General features: G+C 39.4%; 1 protein-coding gene and 1 non-coding gene across 3 annotated transcripts in view; both read right to left on the bottom strand.

The window, feature by feature from the left end:
* Positions 1-22,198, bottom strand: part of IPO11 (importin 11) — a 220,664-nt gene extending 198,466 nt beyond the window's left edge. Inside the window, exons 1-4 of one of the 2 annotated variants that reach the window (XM_087443318.1) lie at positions 22,018-22,198; positions 8,811-8,902; positions 4,744-4,887; positions 1,049-1,149 (exon numbers count right to left, since the gene is read on the bottom strand). In XM_087443318.1, coding sequence (XP_087299444.1) covers positions 1,049-1,149; positions 4,744-4,881 — 239 coding nt within the window. In that variant the 5' untranslated portion in view covers positions 4,882-4,887; positions 8,811-8,902; positions 22,018-22,198. The remainder of the gene's footprint in view (positions 1-1,048; positions 1,150-4,743; positions 4,888-8,810; positions 8,903-22,017) is intronic. The other variant, XM_087443317.1, reaches the window with a different exon arrangement.
* Positions 848-954, bottom strand: LOC147914638 (U6 spliceosomal RNA). The gene has a single exon (XR_015555168.1). It is a non-coding gene; the product is annotated as a U6 spliceosomal RNA (small nuclear RNA).
* Positions 22,199-22,412: the final 214 nt, after the last annotated feature.

Genomic DNA, 22,412 nt, shown 5'->3' with positions numbered 1-22,412 from the left:
ATATTTTATGAGCACTGTGAAGTACTCAGACAAGTTTTTTTTTAAGGCCCTATGAATGCAAGAACATAAAGAGCTATAGGGCCACCTACTGGAGAACAAAGACTACGTTACTTCTTGAGCAAAGTTCACCATTTTCTATCAAATGAATTCCAGGGTCATGTCTACATAGCTTTTCCATCAATTATATAGTATATAATTAACTATGAAGAGAAATCTGTTCACTTAACCACCTACAGAGCAGTTACAACCGAATCTGATGAGATTAAACATGTACACTACCCTATTCCCACCACAAAGGAAATTATGCAAAAGACTCAGGGAATTAACATCCAGCTGGCTCAGAAAGGACCGGGAATTTCCTTTTCAATGACTTCTTTTCAAAATTCTAATCTCACACTTCTTTTTAAAAAAAACGCTTTTTCTCAATATGACTCATTCACTCAGCATTTTGTTCCCATAAAATTAGAGATCCTCGAAAACAGAAGGCCAAGAAATTCACATCCCCCCAAACAAAAAAACTCATGGAGAAAAGCAATAATATAGATATTGATTTGTAATTAACTACACAGAATGCTTTTCCTTTTTGTGTGTGAGGAAGATCAGCCCTGAGCTAACATCTGTTGCCAATCCTCCTCTTTTTTGCTGAGGAAGATTGGCCCTGGGCTAACATCTGTGCCCATCTTCCTCACTTTATATGGGACTCCACCACAGCATGACTTGACAAGTGGTGCGTCAGGGGATCCGAACCTGCCAAACCCAAGAGAAGAGCAGGCACTTAACCACCGCGCCACGGGACCCGGCCCCTAGAATGCTTTTCTTATTCAGTACTTAATGTGCTTTTTTTCTTGTAAATATCAAACGCTTCATGAATTTGCATGCCATCCTAGCACAAGGACCTTGCTAATCTTCTCTGTATTGTTCCAATTTTAGTGTATGTGCTGCTGAAGCAAGCACAAACACTTTCTTTTGAAGATTAACAGGTACAATCTCATACCTCCCTGAATTCGGGAAGGATTACAATGGGAGGGGGCGAGTAACGGGAACTTACTGAGGTGCTACACGTCTCCAGTAACGATCAATTCCATTTTTAAAATACAGCACAGCAAGCCACCTAACATTTATATCCAGGGTGTGGTTTGTGAAAATATTCTGTAAATAAAAAACATAGTATTAGAATGAACATGTAGAAAGTTAAAAATATAATACACCCACAATAAAGTATGGATAGATTTTTTAATTAAATGTTTCATTTAAATTTTATCACTACATATATCATATTGTTATTTTCTAAATATCTATAGCTCTACAATTCATATAAAAATCTACACCTGCTCAGTGGTATGTTAACTGTTTAAGCTGAGTAATGGATATGTTAAGATTCATTATACTATTCTAGTTTTAGGCATGTTTGAAAATTTTCCTAATAAAAAAACTTGGAAACATATATACCTAATTATATTATCACAACCTACATACACACACAAAACTAAAATAAACACCTTCTAAACTAAAAAAAAGAAAAAGTAGACCCACCACAGCATAGATTCAAAGATTCTAAGGAGTCAAATCCCCTAGGTTATTAATACATGATACAAAATAAACTATTTCAAAGTATCCTCCTTATCAAAACAATTATGCTTACAAATAAGTTTGACAGCAGAACATTTTTAAGTGATATAAAAGGTAGATGTGATGTAAATAATTTCAACTCAAAATTAACCATTACTCAAAAATTCTATTCACTGTGTTATTCCAAATACAGGCAATCCTCACTTTGCATAGCAGTGGGAGACCGTAAAAATGACCATGCAAGCTAAACCATGCAACACGATCCTACCAATCAAGGAGAAAGTTACAATTGTTCTGTGACCTTTAAAAATTTTTTGATAAAAATTTATTAAAATTGTTACCAAAAATTTATAACTGATAATTATAAATGCATATGGAAATAAAAATAGTAAAACTAATATTTACACTGTAATTTAAAACATCACAAACAGTGAAAATTAAAGTGCTTTATTTCTCTACTTATCTAGAATAGTGGGTGCATAGGACAAATGTAGGAATATGTTAACTAACTGAAATTGTACTACACCTTGGGCCAAAGACAACTCAAATCCCCAGAGCTGACCTCTTAAACACAATCCTGTGTGGGAAAACCTCAAAGCCAAAAATAATGATGTAGAAGTGTATTTTTTATTATAGAAAAATATTATATGTTAAGTATTAAAACAGCTATGTATACCATAATCCCCTTTTTGGAAAATCATGTACATACAAAAAAAATTACAAAGCTAGTCGTGTGACACCCATTTATTCCTTAATACCTCTGACAACTGAGTCAGAGTCCTTCTTTTGGTTTCTTTTGCAAAAGAAAGAATGGACTTCTCTTACCACATTAATCACATTCAATTTTAACACTTTACATGTCTACCTTCCACACTAGATTGAGTCATGTCTTATGCCTGGAGTCTAGCACAGAGCCCAGCATTAACAGAAACTTCATAGATATCTGCTGAGTAAATGAGTGAATGAATGGAAGTAATAGGCGAATATTGTGGAAGTTCGTGGCTCTCAGCCTGTCTCAGCTACACTAAGGAAACCAAGAAAAGTCAAGCTGCAGACGTCAATCCAAGTAGAAATATTCCATAAGGATTTCAATAATAGGACTAGAACACAAGCCTGAGATCGGGCATACAAATTCAGGACTCTCCGGTCTAGAATGAACAGCTAAGACTAAAATAACTGTGACAAGACCATGAGTACAGGGAAAAAAGAAGAATTAAGTTAAACTTCACAGTTTTTAAATCTATTATAAATATAATCTATTCCATCTAAAAGAAATTTTACTATCCCTCCAAGAAGAAAAGTATAGCCAGTAAAAATAAAAACAAAAGGTTTAGGCACTTATTATTAATAACTCATACATTGCACAAAAAGTCAATAGTTAAGCACGACTATTGGCTGTTTTAAGGTCCAGCAGTAACTAAAATAATAAATTCCAAAAATGTTTTATATTTTGGCCTGAAAAAAAACAAGGCTAATTATAGAGGATATTTATTTAAATAAGCATATGAAGAGTCAAGATACTCAGAGATTTTCTAAAGATTTATACTGTGCCCCAAATTTACAAATATGATGCTGGGATTATTTAAATAAAAATATTTTCTTTAGTATCTTTAAAAATCAATCTGTTTATCTTTTTGTGGTACTAAGCCAAACAGCCAACTTTCATGTATATTCAGAATATCAAGTATGACTCTAAACAATTAATTTCCCTTACAGTCGTGACCAGTATCTTCTTAAATTTAACAAACTTTTTAGCCATGAAGCCAAAATCTGTATGTCAATTGCTATAATTTTCTATTTTACAAGACATGGCAAACAGTTTTGCTCTGAATTTGCGACCCAGTCACAAATACTGGATTAGTTTTTGATCCAACTGGTAGCCTCATTGCCCTGGCCAGAAACTAAATCTCAAACATTAATCACAGTTCTCAAATTTTCAGGAGAAAAAAAGAATAAGGAAGGCCCTCAATAAAAAACAGATATAGTGGGGGCCGGCCCCATGGCTTGGTGGTTAAGTGCATGCACTCCGCTACTGGCGATCCAGGTTCAGATCCCGGGCGCACACCGACGCACAGCGTGTCTGGCCATGCTGAGGCGGCATCCCACATACAGCAACTAGAAGGATGTGCAACTATGACATACACCTATCTACTGGGGCTTTGGGGGGAAAAAGGGGGAAAAAGGAGGAGGACTGGCAATAGATGTTAGCTCAGAGCTGGTCTTCCTCAGCAAAAAGAGGATTGGCATGGATGTTAGCTCAGGGCTGATCTTCCTCACAGAAAAAAAAAAAGATATACTTTCCAGGGCCAGCCCGGTGGTGTAGCAGTTAAGTTCGCACGCTCTGCTTCGGCAGCCTGGAGGGTTCACCAGTTTGGATCCTGGGCACGGACCTACACACTGCTCATCAAGCCATGCTGAGGTAGCATCCCACATAGAGCAAGTAGAAGGATGTACAACTATGACATACAACTATCTACTGGGGCTTTGGGGAGAAAAAAAGGAAAAACAGAAGAGGACTGGCAACAGATGCTAGCTCAGGGCCAATCTTCCTCGGAAAAAAAGAAGATATACTTTCATTCTGGCATTGAGAAAACAATTTTGATTAATTAACCAAAAGCTTTAAACTCCCAGAAAAGTTTAGTTAAAGCATATATTAATTAAATTATTATACTATTTCCCATAACACTCAGGAAAAGATCAGATATGTTAAGAAAATGAAAATTTTAGTTGGGAAAAGAAAACAATGTTTTAAAGTGAAACACACTGAGCAAGGTAGACCTGACTCTGATGCTACAGAGGGGAGACCTGAACAACTCTGACAACATAAATTAACTGGGGCAAGGATAAAGACAAAACTTGAAAGTGTACTACCTATAGTCTTGAGGTCAGCATTAACATGCTAAAATAGAAAATCAGCATTGTGTTGCCCTGAGCAGGTACTACCAATACCCCACTTGGTCATTTATTCATTCATCAACAAATATTTCTTAAACATCCTCAAAGAACCATGCCCTGAATTAATAAATGGCAGTGGCAAGGACAATCAAACATTTGAAATCAGTTTCACTACAGTAAACCACCAATACAAGCAGAACAATTAAACAGTTACAACAATTAAAATAATGGTATCTCATTTTATTAAAAATAATAGTGAACTATTTTAGAACAACTTACCAGCAACACTGAATAGAAACCTGGCTGTGTCTCCCACTGTTTCAACTGCTCCTCAGCTGGTTTTAACACAGCAGTATCCTGACTGGTGGCCTGCGTTAAGACCTGAAGAACAACAGTGCTGGCACTATTGAGATCCATGGAAACCTGGCAAAGAGAAATTAACATATGTGAATGTACAATATACATAGAAAATTAACAGTAATATAAATGGAAAAAAGCTTCAATCTTCTGAATTACTTCTATACTTCAATCATTCACATACTCCTTCATGTTACTATCTTTTTTTCTATTCATATTTCTATCTTTTCTATATACCACCCATACTCTTACTTAAAATTCCCATAATTCAATTCAAGCCAGCTAAAATAAAAATAAAATTAGAAGCTTTTCTTAAAAAGCCAATATCTGAGCATACATTATATGCCAAACATAGTACTAAGTGCTTTATTCATTTATTTATTTCTACTAATAATTCTATGCGGTAGATAGAAAACTAAAGGATTAGACACTTTATTACCTTGCCAAGGTCACAATTTACCAAGTGGCAGTGCTTGGACTTGAACACCAAACCCACTAGTCTTAATTGTTATTTATTGCTGCCTTCCTTGAGTGACAGAACCGACATCTAAGGCATCTCTGCAGTCCCAGAAGCCCAACAAGATACACGATGTACGCTTAATAAGTATTTGCTGAATAAAGAAAAGTGATCAATTTTGGACAATAAACTACTTCACGCTGAACCACACGCAGCTAATTTAACTGATTTAGTCAGTAAAATTGCTGAAAGCCTGCTGTGTACCAGCCACTGCTCTAGGTGCTGAGAATACAGCAGAGAAGAAAACAGTGTCCCTGACTGCATGCAGCTTACACTCTAGTTGAAGAAGACAAATCTGTGAAAAAAAGAAGAGTAGTGATATGAAGAAAATAAGATAATGTTTAACATTATCCGAATGCAACTGAATGTGTTACTTTAGACTGGGTATTCAGGGAAGGGTTCTCCGAAGTGACATTTACAAGAAACATGAATGACAAGAGAAACCCAGCAACGCAGATCTCCAGATAGGGAAAACAACTGACAATAAGGCCTTAACATAAGAAACAAACTGAAGAAGGCCAGCATAATTGACTCTTAGTAAGAGAAAAGGGGAAAGTGGTACAAGATGAGGCTGGCAAAGTACGCAGGAACAGATCATGTACAGACCTAGTAGGGGAAATAAAGTGTCTGGGCTTTTATATATGTACGAAAAAAGCCATCGGAAGTAAGGAGGAATATATGAACAGATTAATATAAATATAACAGAGAAAGGCTCTACCAGAACTCATCCCCACTTCAATCCCACCCCCAAAAAAGAAAAAAGCCATATCCCTGTTTTGGGCTACTACCTGAAAAATAAAATCACTGACTACTGCCAACACCCAGAGCAATTATCCCCCAGAGCAAAGACTGCGCAGAGCACTCACATGCACGCGCACCTTCACATGTCACACTTCTCTGGACCTTCAGAGCAAAGCGATCCTTAAGGCTATGTACTCTTATCCTTACGCCCCATTTACCCTCACCATTCCCCTGTTCTAATGGAAGCTGCTAGAGTTGACCATCCCTACCTCCCACCAGCACACTGCTCCATCCAGGTCCTCCCAGAAGTATACGCCCTGTCCCCTCCTCCCCTTGCTTTTTGGTTTTTTTGCAGTTTTATTGAGAAATGACTGACATAAATCACTGTATACTCCCCTTGCTTTTGTTCCTTGCTCCCAAGAAGCCCATCCAGTCTGGGAGAGAGAGCTCAGTTCATGTATTTTTGGAGAATCAATTTTGTGCCAAGCACTGTGATAGTTGTCAGGATGATAAGAATCAGAAAGGGCCTCTTTCTCTACCCAAATTCTGGGGGATAATGAGGCACAGAGCACAATTCTTATCATTAAAACAAACTGTGAAAAATAAGTTTCTAGAATACCAGTTGGAAGCCAGAGTTTCCCCACAGAAACAATATTATGAGTGGTTCTCTGATGGGCAAAAAGGCTTTTAAGTCCGAGTAACATAACTTCTATTGGAAAGATTTCCGAATACTAATTAACTTATACAAGAAGCTTGAAGCAGCAATCAGTTCCTAAATTGCAGATTAAATGCATCATCAAAAATAATTCAGAAATGACAGACCTATAGCGGATTATTAAGAATATCACATTACTAAAGCATATTAAATTTTTTAAAGATCTCCTAACAAACCTATAAAAAGCAAATCTGGCATGTGGACTAATATCACTGTTCTATAGAGGAAGAACTTACAGCTCTCAAGAGTTGCCCGGGGTCATACAGCAAACTAATACATGGCAGAGTGAGGCCTGTTAACCAGGCCTCTGGAATCCCATATAACATAAAATGGCCTCACCACACCACCCTACTCCCAAGCACCTATAAACACACCATGCTCTCCCATAATAGGTTCCTGGAGAAACCATCAAAAAGACTCCTGAATCCATCAGAAATCTAAAAGGATCACATTTTCTGTGTATTAAATATTCTTATTTGGGGAGTTTTCTTGAGAGGACAGCAATGGCAATGAAGAATGAGGGAGGGGAATATACTGAGTCATTCAAATGTAACAGTGTGGAAACAAATTTCATTTGGGATAAAAGACAGATGATTACTGACTAGTAGTCAGTTTGCAGGGTGGTACACATGGAAAATTAACCTTCAATACCCTTTCTTTGGAATTAGCATGCAGAAATATAAGAGAATTGCTACTGTTATCTGCACCTAGTACAGAAGCAGACACACAACTAGTATCCAAAGAACTGGAGAGATCGGAGAGTGATAGAGAAAGCCGGAGGGAGAAGGGGAGGAGGGAGGAAGGGAACAAAGAAACGAGAAGAGAAGGAAGGGACCGTGGAAGGTAGAAGAGAGAGAAACAGATACTGACTAACTTGTGGGAACAGCTGAAGGTACTTCTCAGAGGACGTGACAGGATCTTCACAGAGATCATCACCAGATAGGCCTGAAGGCCAAGGAAGCAGGTCTCTCACAGCGGAGGTGCTGTGGTGTCTCCTCTGTGTAGAGGTCTCCGTGCAGTGAGAGAAACCTCTACCTATGTTAAAAGAATGTATCCTTTGCCTTTCTGTATCCTTATCAATTACTAAGACCCTTGAGACAAGCAAGCAAAGAGCAAGAATAAATTTGGCTAAATTTTCTAATTAATAATGTATACAACGAGGCTGCTTTGATTTTCATTAATTTGTATAGTTTCAAAATCATAAGCAAGAGGAAATACTGCTTATGAGTATTTTATTAGCTCTCAACTACACTACAGAAGAGAATTATTCAAACTAAATGCACACTCTTTTTTCCCTAAGAACAATAACAGGAAAGGAGAAGGTGAAAATAAAAATGCAGGCGTTTCGCCCTTCTCACTATTTCACAATTCAGTCAGTGCAATTTAATCATTACTGGACTTATTGTAGACTTTGATTCTACTAAAATCTAAACAATCTAGCAATATGTGACCAAGAGTCTAAAATATTCAAACCCTGTAACTGGACTTTCTAGGCTTGGTCTGTAAGATACTCTCCCAATTCTGGAAAATCCAAAGTCCAAAGATATACAGTTGTGCCTAGAGTTGGGAACTTACTAATGTTCATTAAAAGAAACAAATAGAGAAGGGAAAACTCAGCACCTCTGCCTCCACCCACAAACAGACTTCTCAGGCCTGTAGGGACTTTAACTTCAGCCATAACAATTTTCTTTAGACTACTATACTATCTGTGTTTGTCCTTAGTTGTAGGACATTCCACACAAACAATAACACCACCCCACTATTAAATGCCAGACCAGTGAGTAGGTGAACTGACTTAGAAAAAGAAGGTGTAAAATTATAATAAAAATTGAAGGAAAAAAGACTTTCAAAATCAAAAAAGGTTCCCCCATAGAAATAATTTATTCAGGCATGGATCTATAACAGATGCTAAAACCATTAACTGAAAGAACAGTTGTTGGGGAACAGAATATTCCCAGTGTGTCCCAGTATCACCCCACATATTACTTGTTAAATGCAATGAAGAAACAAACAAACCTTTAAAATGAAGGGATCTGTCAGCCACCAGTTCAACCAAAAAAGCAGACTTAGTATCACCAACAGCTGCACAGCTTGACCTTAAGTGCTTCCTGATGGGATGCAATAAAAAGCAGACAACATCACCTCTGAAATATCAAAAATGATCAGCCTTAACCTAATCAAGACTCTAGACCCAACTTCCAGTTTAAAAGAAAACGGAGAGAGAACACTTCCGGAATGGTGGCATGAAGAGCTCCACGGATCCTCCGTTCAGTGAAGCAACCATAACTGGTAAAAATTATAAAAAGCAACCATTTAAAGTCTCTGGAAAGTGTGTTTAAGGACTGTATGAGCAAATGGAGAAACAATTATGCAGGAAATACTATTAAATCTTGGTAAGAACAGCAAGAATCTGTGGAATTGGAGCCACAAACTCACTCCTGCCCCACAGTGTTACAGAAGCTATACTCTAGGCAGAAGTAACCAAGAACATGGGGCTCCCGCTCACCCCAGCTCCTAATTTAGGGCCAAGATATCTCCCCAGGAGGGGCAGACAGGCAGCACTTCTCATCCACCTCAGCTATGTGTTGCAGCCGTATTCCAAGCAAGCGCAGCCAAGAAGTCTAGGGCTCTCTTCTTCCACCCGGGCACCACTCATGTGGCAGAAACTCTACTCCAGGCACATCAGGCCAAGTAAAGTGGGCCTCAGTCATGCCTACCCTAGCTCAAAAGGCAGAGGTTCCACACTAGGAACAGTAACAGTTGGAGATTTCAATACTCCACTTTCAATAATGGATAGAACAACTAGGAAGAAGATCAACAAGGAAATATAAGTCTTGAACAATATTATACACAAACTAAACCTAACAGACATTTAGCGAACAGTCTACTCAACAACAGTAGAATGCACATAAACATTCTCCTCGAGTGTACATGAAACATTTTCTGGGATGGATCATATGCTAGGCCAGAAAACAAGCCTCAACAAATTTAAAAGGACTGAATCATACAAATGTGTTCTCTGATCACAATCAGTAATAGAAATAAAGGAAATTCATACACACGTCCAGATGTCAAAACTCACTACAAAGCTTACTATGGTAATCACGATAGTGTTGGTACTGGCATAAGAATAGATATACACATCAATGAAACAGATTTGAAAGTCTAGAAACTAATCCTTACATCTAAAGTCAAGTGATTTCTGACAATGGTACCAGGACAATTCAATGTAAAAATAGTCCTTCAACAAATGGTGCTGGAACGACTGGGTATCACATGCAAAAGAATAACTGAACCTCCTCCTGACACCACACACAAAAATCAACTCAAAATGGATCACAGAGTTAAAAGTTAAGAGGTAACACTATAAAACTCTTAGAAGAAAACCTAGGAGTAAATCTTCATGACCTTGGGCTAGGCAAAGCATTCTCAAATATGATACCAAAAGCACAAGAAATTAAAGTAAAAGTAGATAAATTCATCAAAATTTAAAACTTTACCAAACAACACCCTCAAGAAAGTAAAGACAATCCACAGAATAGGAGAAAATACTTGCAAATCACATATCTAATAAGGAACTAATGTCCAAAATATATAAAGAACTTTTGCACCTCAATAATAATAAGATATGGGCCGGCCCCGTGGCTTAGCGGTTAAGTGCGCGCGCTCCACTACTGGCGGCCCGGGTTCAGATCCCAGGCACGCACCAACGCACTGTTTCTCCAGCCATGCTGAGGCCGCGTCCCACATACAGCAACTAGAAGGATGTGCAACTATGACATACAACTATCTACTGGGGCTTTGGGGGGGAAAAAAAAGGAAGAGGATTGGCAATAGATGTTAGCTCAGAGCTGGTCTTTCTCAGCAAAAAGAGGAGGATTAGCATGGATGTTAGCTCAGGGCTGACCTTCCTCAAAAAAAAAAAATAATAATAATAATAATAATAATAAGATAAACAATCCAACTAAAAAGCAAAAGATGAGGGGAACTTTCTCAACCTGATAAAGACTATCTACAAAAACCTACAGCTAACATCATACTTAATGGTGAGAAACTCGAAGCTTTTCCACTAAGATCAGGTACAAAGCAAGGATGTCCCCTCTCACCATTCCTTTTCAACATGGTACTGAAAGTCCTTGCTAATGCAATAAGGCAAGAAAAAGAAATAAAAGGTATACACATCAGGAAGAAAGAAAGAGATCTATCTTTGTTCTCAGATGATACGATCATCTATATAGAAAATCTGAAAGAACTAACCAAAAAACTCCTGAAACTAATAAGCGATTATAGCAAGGCTGCAGGACACAAAGTTAATATACAAAAGTCACCTGCTTTCCTATATACCAACAATGAACAAGTGGAACTGGAGATTAAAAACACAATATCATTTACATTAGCACCCAAAAAAATTAAAAACTTAGGTATAGGGGCCAGCCCCGTGGCTCCGCAGTTAAGTGCACGCTCCGCTATTGGCGGCCCGGGTTTGATCCCGGGCACGCACAGACGCACCGCTTGTCTGGCCATGCTGAGGCAGCATCCCACATACAGCAACTAGAAGGATGTGCAGCTATGACATACAACTATCTACTGGGGCTTTGGGGAGAAAAAGGGAAAAAAAAGGAGGAGAATTTGCAATAGATGTTAGCTTAGGGCTGGTCTTCCTCAACAAAAGGAGGAGGATTGGCATGGATGTTAGCTCAGGGCTGACCTTCCACAAATTAACTCAAAATGGATCATAGACCTAATTGTAAAACACAAAACTATAAAACTCCTAGAAGATAACACAGGAGAAATCCTAGATGACCTTGGGTACAGTGACACCTTTTTAGATACATCACCAAAGACATTATCCATGAAAAAAACAATAAGCTGGACTTCATTAAAATTTAAAACTTCTGCTCTGCAAAAGACAATATCAAGAGAATGAGAAGACAAGAAACAGACTGGGCGAAAAATAGTTGCAAAGACACATCTTAATGGACCGCTATCCAAAATATTCAAAGAACTCTTAAAACTCAACAGTAAAAAAAAACAAACAACTGAATTAAAAAATGGGCCAAAGACCTTAACAGATATCTCACCAAAGAAGATATACAGACGGCAAATAAGCACATGGAAAGATGCTCCACATCATATATCATCAAAGAGATGCAAATTAAAACAACAAGGAGATACCACTACACACCTATGAGAATGCCCAAAATCCAGAACACTGACGAAACCAAATGCTAGCAAGGATGTGGAGCAACAGGAGCTCTCAGACAGTGCTGGTAGAAATGCAGAATGGTACAGCCACTTTGGAAGACTGCTGGTTTCTTACAAAACTAAACATACTCTTTTTTTTTTATAATTTTTTTTTTATTTTTTTTTTCCCCCAAAGCCCCAGTAGATAGTTGTATGTCATAGCTGCACATCCTCCTAGTTGCTATACGTGGGACGTGGCCTCAGCATGGCCAGAGAAGCACTGCATCGGTGCGCGCCCGGGATCCGAACCCGGGCTGCCAGCAGCAGAGTGCACGCACTTAACCGCTAAGCCACGGGGCCGGCCCAACTAAACATACTCTTACTAGACGATCCAGTAATCGCACTCCTTGATATTTATCCAAAGGAGTTGAAAACTTATGTCCACACAAACACCTGCACACATCTGTTTACAGCAGCTTTATTCATAACTGCCAAAACTTGGACGCAACCAAGATGTCCTTCAGTAGGTGATGGATAAATAAACTGTGGTACGTCCAAACAACAGAATATTATTCAGAGCTAAAAAGAATGATCTATCAAGCCATGGAATGGGGATTGGGGAAAAATGCAGAGTGACTGCTATTTGGGGTGATGAAAATGTTCTGATGGTTGCACAACTCTGCATATACTAAAAACTATTGAACTGTACACTTTCAGTGGGTGAACTGTATGGTCTGTGTATTACATCTTAATAAAGCTATTATTTTATTAAGTGTTTTGACTATGTAAATGCCAAAGTCAGAAAGAGACAAGGAAAAGTGACTGAACAAATGAAAAACACATGGCTAGAACATTTACTATTCTTACTATTTGGTGTTTATAAAGACAAGAACTTAAAATATTTTAACAGAGAAAAAACTAACCGAAAAATTCTAATTTATTATTTACCTTCCTTTAAGTTTCACATATTATATACAGTACACTTCCATGACATAAAAGGAAAATAAATTTGTATTTGTTAGCAATAGTGTCTTTAATTTCACTTCTAAGTCTTCTCCATTAACGTTTCCACATCAACTTGTTTCTTTACCAGATAACAGCACTAGTAGGTTGACTGACTATTCTTAAAGATGTAAAAATAAACTGAGTAATCTGCAGTGCCACCTGCTGGTAAGAAGTAAGTACCACACCGCAAAGAGTATGTTCCAAGCATCCTTTTCCCCTCAAGGAAGATGGGGGAAGAGAAGGACATGGGAATTCTCAGTGACCACTCGGCCAGGACAACCATCTGGAAATACAGCAAGAGTTTTCAGGGTTCAAGAATTTAGGGCAAAGAATGCTGAGAAAAGAGGTCCTCAGAGAAAGAAATGAATGGGAGCCTAAAGAATAATGTAATACAAGAAAGATGGGATTCAAAACATGAAAATGAAAACCTCACCCTGAGGCAAAACATGACAACCAAAGAACTTCCTTACAGCACTGTCTCTACTTGTTTTTTTTTGTTCGTTTTGTTCTTGTTTTTTTTTGTTTATTGCAGTAACATCGGTTTATAACATTGAATAAATTTCAGGTGTACATCATTATACTTCTATTTCTGCATGGATTACATTATGTTCTCATGTTCACCACCCAAATACTAATTACAATCCATCACCACACACATGTGCCTAATTATCCTTTTTGCCCTCCTCCCCCCCTCCCCTCTGGTAACCACCAATCCAATCTCTGCCTCTATGTGTTTGTTTGTTGTTGTTATTATCTACTACTTAATGAGTGAGATCATACAATATTTGACCTTCTCCGTGACTTATTTCACTTTGCATAATACCCACGATGTCCATCTATGTTGTCACAAATGATTGGATTTCATCGTTTCTTATGGCTGAGTAGTATTCTATTGTGTATATATACCACATCTTCTTTATCCATTTGTCCCTTGATGGGCACTTAGGTTGCTTCCAAGTCTTGGCTATTGTGACTAACGCTGCAAAGAACACAGGGGTGTATGTATCTTTACACATTGGTGTTTTCACGTTCTTTGGATAAATACCCAGCAGTGGAATAGCTGGATCATATCGTAGTTCTATCCTTGATTTTTTGAGGAATCTCCATATTGTTTTCCACAGTGGCTGCACCAGTTTGCACTCTCACCAGCAGTGTATGAGAGTTCCCTTCTCTCCACATCCTCTCCAACACTTGTTTCCTGTCTTGTTAATTACAGGCATTCTGACGGGCATGAGGTGATATCTCATTGTAGTTTTGATTTGCATTTCCCTCATAATTAATGATGCTGAACATCTTTTCATGTGCTTGTTGGCCATCTGTATATCTTTGGAGAAATGTCTATTCAGGTCTTTTGCCCATTTTTTAATCGGCTTGTTAGTTTTTTTGTTGTTGAGATGCATGAGTTCTTTATATATTTTGGAGATTAATCCCTTATCAGATGTATGGTTTGCAAATATCTTCTCCCAATTGTTAGGTTGTCTTTTCATTTTGTTGATGGTTTCCTTTGCTGTGCAGAAGCTTTTTAGTTTGATGTAGTCCCATTTGTTTATTTTTTCTAATGTTTCTCTTGCCCAGTCAGACATGGTACTTGAAAATATGTTGCTTGGGCCAGCCCTGTGGCTTAGCGGTTAAGTGCGCGGGCTCCGCTGCTGGCGGCCCAGGTTCGGATCCCGGGCGTGCACTGACGCACCGCTTCTCCGGCCATGCTGGGGCCGCGTCCCACACACAGCAACTAGAAGGATGTGCAGCTATGACATACAACTATCTACTGGGGCTGTGGGGGGAAAAAATAAATAAATATATAAAATTATTAGAAAATATTTTGCTAAGACCGATGTCCAAGAGTGTACTGCCTATGTTTTCTTCCAGAAGTTTCATGCTTTCAGGTCTTACATCAAGTCTTTAATCCACTTTGAGTTAATATTTGTGTATGGTGTAAGGTAATGGTCTACTTTCATTTTTTTGCATGTGGCTGTCCAGTTTTCCCAACACCATTTGCTGAAGAGACTCTCCTTTCTCCATTGTATGTTCTTGGCTCCTTTGTCGAAGATTAGCTGTCCATAGATGTGTGGCACTGTCTCTACTTCTGTAGTTAAATGCTGCATCATTAAAAATACTCTCCACTAAAAGAAAATGTTAGATGAAGACATGAATGTGTTTTGAACTTTACATAAAGTAATTATGACAGAATTTTTTAAAAATGTAATAACGTAAGCAATGTTTTAGCATAAAGGAGACTAAGAAACTGTAGAACAGGAACAGGCAGAATTATATGAGAGGGATGAAATCACCTAGTGAGGAAAGCATTGCAGTATTCCACATTTAAGAGAAGGATAAATATTCAGAAAGAGGAAAAAGAATGGCCACATACAAGCCATTGAGAAAGTGACATTAATAAACTGAAAGCTCCAATTTTCCTCTTGGAAGAATAGGCAATGGGCAAATAAAAACTTGAATGGAGGGGCCGGCCCAGTAGCGCAAGCGGGTAAGTGCGCATGCCCCGCTGTGGCAGCCCAGGGTTCGCTGGTTCGGATCCCGGGCGCGCACCAACGCACCGCTTGGCCGGCCATGCTGTGGCGGCGTCCCATATAAAGCAGAGGAAGATGGGCACCGATGTTAGCCCAGGGCCAGTCTTCCTCAGCAAAAAAGAGGAGGATTGGCATTGGATGTTAACTCAGGGCTGGTCTTCCTCACAAAAAAAAAACTTGAATGAAGTGTAGCCTTTTGGTGAAATGTATAAGCAATATAGTATTTACCATGTGTTACTGGAGCATTTCCTACAGAGGGATGAGAGGAAGATGTCATTTTTTTCAAAGATAGTTAAATTCCTACAAGTCAAATCATGATCAATATAGCCCAAGTCCACAAAAAGAATAGGAGACAGAAAACATATTCTTGGGAAATTATGGATAGGAAATATCACAAAATTGCGACGCTGACTGAAGTCAAAGCAAACTAGAGAAAGACAATGTGTCAGAGATAAGAAAGAAACGAATTTCTGTGAAGACCAGGGAAGAGTTTAAAGATAATCAAAATAGAAAAGTTATATTAGAAAGCTCAAAGCAAGTGTCATTTTATTATTTTGAGAAACCAAAATCTTAAATTAAAGCAGCTTGCCAAAAAAATAGCTAAACTTGAATATCACCAAGCTTCTGGATCATGCTACCAATAGCTAGAGGGGAAGTAGGTGGGTGTAAGATAAAATAAGATTGACTGTGAGCTGATAATTGTTAAAGCTGGGTGATAGGGTTCATGATACAATTCTTTCTACTTTTGCGTATGTTTTTTTAAACGGGAGCTAATGGAACATGATACAGACATTACTTCCTCTGGAAATCTTTAACTGTACTAAACAGTAAAGTGCTCTTTCCTCCATGCTACTGTTCTACACAGCACAGACTTTATTATTACATCTATTTCCTTGTTTACTTGCATCTCATCTACAAAACCATGAGCTGCTTAGAGGCAAGAATTGTGTCTTATTCATCTATATATGCCAGCATCCCTGACGCCTAGAGTGTCAGGGATACAGCAAACGCTCAGTAAACATTTGATGAACTGAACAAAGCAATAATGTGATTGTGATTTCTAAGGGTGGAAGGCAGACTTAGAAAAGGTGAAACAGAAAGAGGTCAAGAAACAACAATCTTTCTGGAAGAACAGGAATTATATCACAGTAAAGACAGAAATATCTACAAAAGATACTACGAGAGTAAGCAGTATGCTGAATAGCTAAAAAAAAATGAATGAAGGAATACGTGAACAGTCCACTCAGCATCTTCTTCTACTGAAATGGGGCTCATCAAGCCAACATAATTTAACAATACTTTTCACTGGGAATATCTAACACCCTTTGTTCTAATCCTGTGCTCTTCAATCAGCTTTTTTTTTTTTTTTAATTTTTATTTATTTATTTGTCCCCCAAAGCCCCAGTAGATAGTTGTATGTCACAGCTGCACATCCTTCTAGTTGCTGTATGTGGGACGCCGCCTCAGCATGGCCGGAGAAGCAGTGCGTCGGTGCGCGCCCGGGATCCGAACCCGGGCCGCCAGTGGCAGAGCGCGCGCACCTAACCGCTAAGCCACGGGGCCGGCCCTCAATCAGCTTTCTGATATTTACTTGGTTTATTATTAGACTTGTCTACGTTCATTCAACAAATATTTACTGAACACCTACAAACGCCAGACATTATTCTAGGCACTTGAGATACATCAATAAAATAAAAAAATCCCTTCTCCTATGGAGAGTTTACTCTAGTAGGGAGGAGACAGAGAAATAAAGGGGTAAATTACATAGTATGTAAGAAGGCAGTATCAGAGCTAGGAGGCATCTGTGAGAGAAGTCCTGTCCAATATATTCAAGTATTTGTGTCTCACTGGGACTTTTTAATAAAATAACATTGATAAACTGCAATAAGTCTCTTGCCTGTCTGGTTTACATGAGAGTCTCCCATGACTGAATACCTCCTAATAGGAAAAGGCAAGCTATCCTAAACAATAATGACCCCCACCAAGGTAGTGCCAGCAGTGAGGCCCCAACTAGTGTCACCATCACCCTCTCTGACATTTCTTTAGTTAAAAGAAAAAAATACACATCCGTATAAAAACTACTAAAGACCAGCAATTATGCTTATTGGTTTTAAAGTTCCTTCTCTGATGCAAAACAAGGAAATAGAAAGGAAAAGTTGTAAGCTTGATTTTAAGCAAGATACTGCCCTTTGAATCAGAGTAATAGCACAGCCTAAATTTAATAGACTATAACTGACCAAATTTAAGTTTAGTGAAAACCTTTTGCTAAGTGTTAAGGGACCATCAGTCCTCTCCAAATATACATGTCTTTGATTGGTAATTTCCAATTACTGGTCCAGGACATCAATGTCTACAACTCTGTCTTAGAAGAATCTCATTCTTGTTGTGTGAGTTAGCCTCAGGACTCACTGCATTTATCAAACATGTATAGGCTATATGCCCAGTAATGTTCCCACAATTAGGAATTATTCTACATTTTATTATTAAAATAATGTTCTGAATCATTAAAATAATTTCTATCACCTTGGAGCCATCCATATCAGTTCTCTAAACAGTAAGTACATCTAATTTAAGCATTTTGTTTTACTAATCAAGAAACTGTGTCCCAAAGAAGGAGATAAACTGTGACTTCCCTAAGGTCCGAGACTCATTAGTGACACTTCTGGAACCCAAATTCAAGTCTCCTATCCCAACCCAATACTTTCTCTTGACTAACACATTTTTCCTTTTGATCACAGTACTGTCCATTGACAGTCCAAGTGAAATTAACTAGCTTGGTGGTTTGTTTGTTTTTGTGAGGAAGATCAGCCCTGAGCTAACATCTACTGCCAATCCTCCTCTTTTTTTCTGAGGAAGACTGGCCCTGAGCTAACATCCATACCCATCTTCCTCCACTTTATACGGGACGCCCCCACAGCATGGCTTGACAAGCAGTGCGTCGGTGCGCGCCCAGGATCCGAACCGGCGAACCCCGGGCCACCGCAGCGGAGAGCGCACACTTAACTGCTGCGCCACCGGGCTGGCCCCGGTTGCTTGGTTTGTTTTTTTTAGCTTTAGACCTGAGAACCAAAATACAACATCAAGACCATAGATTACCTTCCTGATAAATTATACTACATCAAAACTGAAGGCCAAAATTAATGAAGTCAGTGAAAACACCATATGCAAAATTAATGAGGTGAAGATTAGGAGACGGAATTTTAAATGACTAAAACAAAGGATTACTATATAGACTATACAAGGAACCCTTGTGAATCAACAAAACAAGAAATACAAAAGAAAAACTGGACAAAGGATATAAATATGCAATTCACAGATGGGAAAAGCCAAATGATTAATAAACATCACAAGAGATGCTACTCCACTGGTTATCAGGAACTTTAAAAAACATCGAGATATTACTTTACAATCATTAGACTGGCAAAAATGACAAAGTCCAAAAATATTCCATGCTGGCAAGAATATACAGAAACACAAAGCTAAGAGAATACATTGGTACAACCACTTTGGAGAGCAATCTTGCCATCTCTAATGAAATTACGTGTGTGCGCACGCGCACTTCCTATGACCAGGTTATATCCTATGACCCAACAGTTCCACACTTGGTACTATAACCAAAGAAACTTCTGCACAGGCATACAAGGAGACAAGAGTAAGGGTGTTTATCTTGGAGTTGTCTACAGCAAGACTGGGTTGGAGACAACATCACATCCATCTTAGTGGAACAAATACATAAAATGTACCTTAGTCCTTCCCTTGTAGAATTTGTTCCCTCAGGCTGAAAACTCTCGCCTCTAGATTTTTAACTTCAATCCAAATTGTCAACTAATCAAATAGGTCTTCCCTGACTGCCCAATTTAAAACAGCTCACCCTTCACCCCAGAAGGGGCCCTCATCCAATACAAATAGTGTTCTAACAAGAAAAAGAGACACCAGAGGTTCTAGTGCACAAAAGCACGACCATGTAAAGAGGCAGAACGAGGGTGGTCATCTGTAAGACAAGAGTGGCCTCAGAGGAAACCAAACCTGCCAGAACCTTGATCTTGGACTTCCAGCCTCTCAAACTGTGAGAAAATAAATTTCTGTCATTTAATCAACCCAGTCTGTAGTATTTTGTTACGGCAGCACTAGCAAACTAATACACCAAGGAACCATTGTCCCTGAGGAGAAAAAACTCAGAGCACAATTAGAGATGAACAGATAGAGGTAGACATGTTTGCAGGTGAAAGCAATGAAGTTCCCACCAATATATTTCATTTCCTCTATGAAGTAGAAAGCACCATTACCCAGGAAAGAGTACGGAGGAGAGGAAGTGGCAAGTTAATAACCACCACAGGAAACAGGAATAGTTACCAGAGACACACAGGATTACTGGGCTGCCTGTCCATTACTCAATAAATATTTGTTGAATGAATACCTAGCTGTCACGCATGAATGCTGTAGTTCAGTTTTATTATGGTGTACTCTAGCAGTAACTACCAAAGAAAAGCACTGGAATGAGTCAGAACCTGGGTTATAAATCTAGATATGTGTGAGCTTATGCCAAGTCACTTACCATTGCTGGGTCTTAGTTCCTCAACCAGATGAATAAGATTCGATAATCAACATAAGAGCACCTCAGGTTAAAATAAATGATGTTACAATTTTTATGTAGGTTTGTGCACGACCCTGGTCTTCAACTTTTACCGACCAAAGTAATGCATCTCAAGCTTTAATGTACATTCGTATCATCTGGAGAGCTTGTTAAAACGCAGTTTCTGATTCAGTAGGTCTGGAGTTAAGCCTGAGATTGTGCATTTCTAACAAACTCTCAGGTGATGCCATATACCACATTTTAAGTAGCAAGGGTGTAGAACAGTGATCCACCTCAAGCTCTACAAAGCTTTTATGGTGGGCTTATCTAATTAGCCTGATATTTAGAAATACAGACACTCAAGACTCACACCTGCACTAAGTGTGTCTTGCCATTCCCTAAAACACTTTGAAATTAACTGATATACCCCATTTGGTACAGATGGGAAAAGAAAGGAATGAATAATATTGCCCTCAATAACACTAAATTAGGAGAAGCCCAAAACTAAATACAAACACACACATATACTTACATACAACCCAAGTCAAAACCCATCTAATTAAACATACTCTTTCCTAAAATATGAATTTTTTTATTTCTGGAAAAATATATATTTATCTCTGGGAAAATCTTCAGTATATTTTAACAGTCACATGCCTACAAGGGTTCTTTTGCACTCTGGTTAGATCCTGAATGCAAACACATTCACAATTTCACAAAATTTAAAGATATTTATATTAATTACCAAAAATCTTCACATATTGGTTTAGAACTTCCAATGGCATTACCACAACTAAATTCATCTGTGATGAGAATTCTCTTTGTTTTAGGATGTGTAACTAGGGCAGAGACAACCCAGCTGCCCTAGGGTTATAACATATTGCCACAAACCATTGCTATAATTATAATGTGCTAGGTTACAGGGGGAAAAAATTCCACAATCCTATCACAACCAATAGGGAGAGATTTTCATTCTAATTTCACAGAAATCTTCCTCAGTGACCAAAGATGTAAGAAAAGATGTCATGCAATGGATGTCTTATATTCTAGAGTCACTCTGCCCTTAACCTGAAGCCTGTGCACTGAATAAAGAAGTTCAAAATAACGTGAAAATGGAGGACTGAAGTCCCTACCTAAGGAAACAAAAATCATTATGGCTGTAAGCTGCTCTTCTTTACTCCCTCCTGAAGAATAACCAAATCTCAAGGGCACTACTGTACTCAACTGCGCTCATTTAAACTCGGGTATGTCAATTGAAATCTTGGCACTAGTAGGCAATTTAACAGTCCTAGCTATCAGTCAAGTCACCTGGAAATAACAACACGCCCCTCATTCACCACCATGTCACGAAGAATAAAAAAATGACAAATACAATGAGCTTCCAAATAGTTTTGCTGAATCACAAATACCCCCAAATACAAAACTGCAGAAGTCGCTGGGCTTGAGCACCGGCGGCCATACCTCAGCAGGCAGGTCCTCATAATTTCCTTCACTTGTTCATTAAAGGTTTAATGTTTAATTAAAGCTTTCAGTGTTGCTATCACCAGCAGCGTCGTGTGTGCGATAACAATATACAACGGTTTTATACTAAAGATGACCACGTTCTCTCAAAATTGGCACCACCTATCCCCCAAGGGCAAATGCACCACCCAGGCCCGCAACCGCAGCCACAACGGGCACCCCACGCCCTCCTCATCTTGGCACCCGGTCCCTGCCTCCCCGCACCCTGACTCCCCCGCCACCATGCTTCCCGCTCCTGGGCTGGCTGGGACAGCCCCGAGCTCCCCGAGGTTCCCAGGGTTCGGCAGAGAGGCAAGCCTGCAGGCCGCCCTCGCCGCGCTCCTGCTCTCCCTCGCCTGTCGCGTGCCCGCCGCCCAATCCACTCCTCCCTTCCACTCGCGCGCGCTCTGTGGCTCTCAGGCCGAGGCCTCACCGTCTGGTTCGGCCCGGAACAGCCCGGTTCTTCTGCTTCCACTCCGCAACACGAAGCGGCGTCGGTTGTCCCGCGCCTCACGCTGCCAGTCCACACGCCGCCGCCTACTGATGCCGAAAGCGGCTCCTAGGAACGCGCCATGTTCAGCGTCGCACCTCCAAACGACGCGGACGCGCCAATACCACGTCACGGACACCCAGAGCGCGTGGACCAGGCAAAGGCAGAAGTCCATAGGAGAACGGCGGAAGGCGGGGGAGGAGCTTCCTCTTCGAAATTGAAGGCGCCCGGCGTCTAAATCGGCAGTGTGCGCTTGCGCAGTATAGAAAGCTGGGGAGCCTGGACTCCGCGGAGTCTGTAACCATGGAAACCACAGGTGAGCGTTGCTCTACTCCCGG

The sequence above is a fragment of the Ceratotherium simum genome, chromosome 18, assembly GCF_057802395.1.
Source record: "Ceratotherium simum simum isolate JZ-2026a chromosome 18, ASM5780239v1, whole genome shotgun sequence".
In the NCBI taxonomy this organism is placed as follows: domain Eukaryota; kingdom Metazoa; phylum Chordata; class Mammalia; order Perissodactyla; family Rhinocerotidae; genus Ceratotherium; species Ceratotherium simum.
Note: the sequence above shows the minus strand (reverse complement) of the source record. Positions and strands in the feature narration are given on the sequence as shown.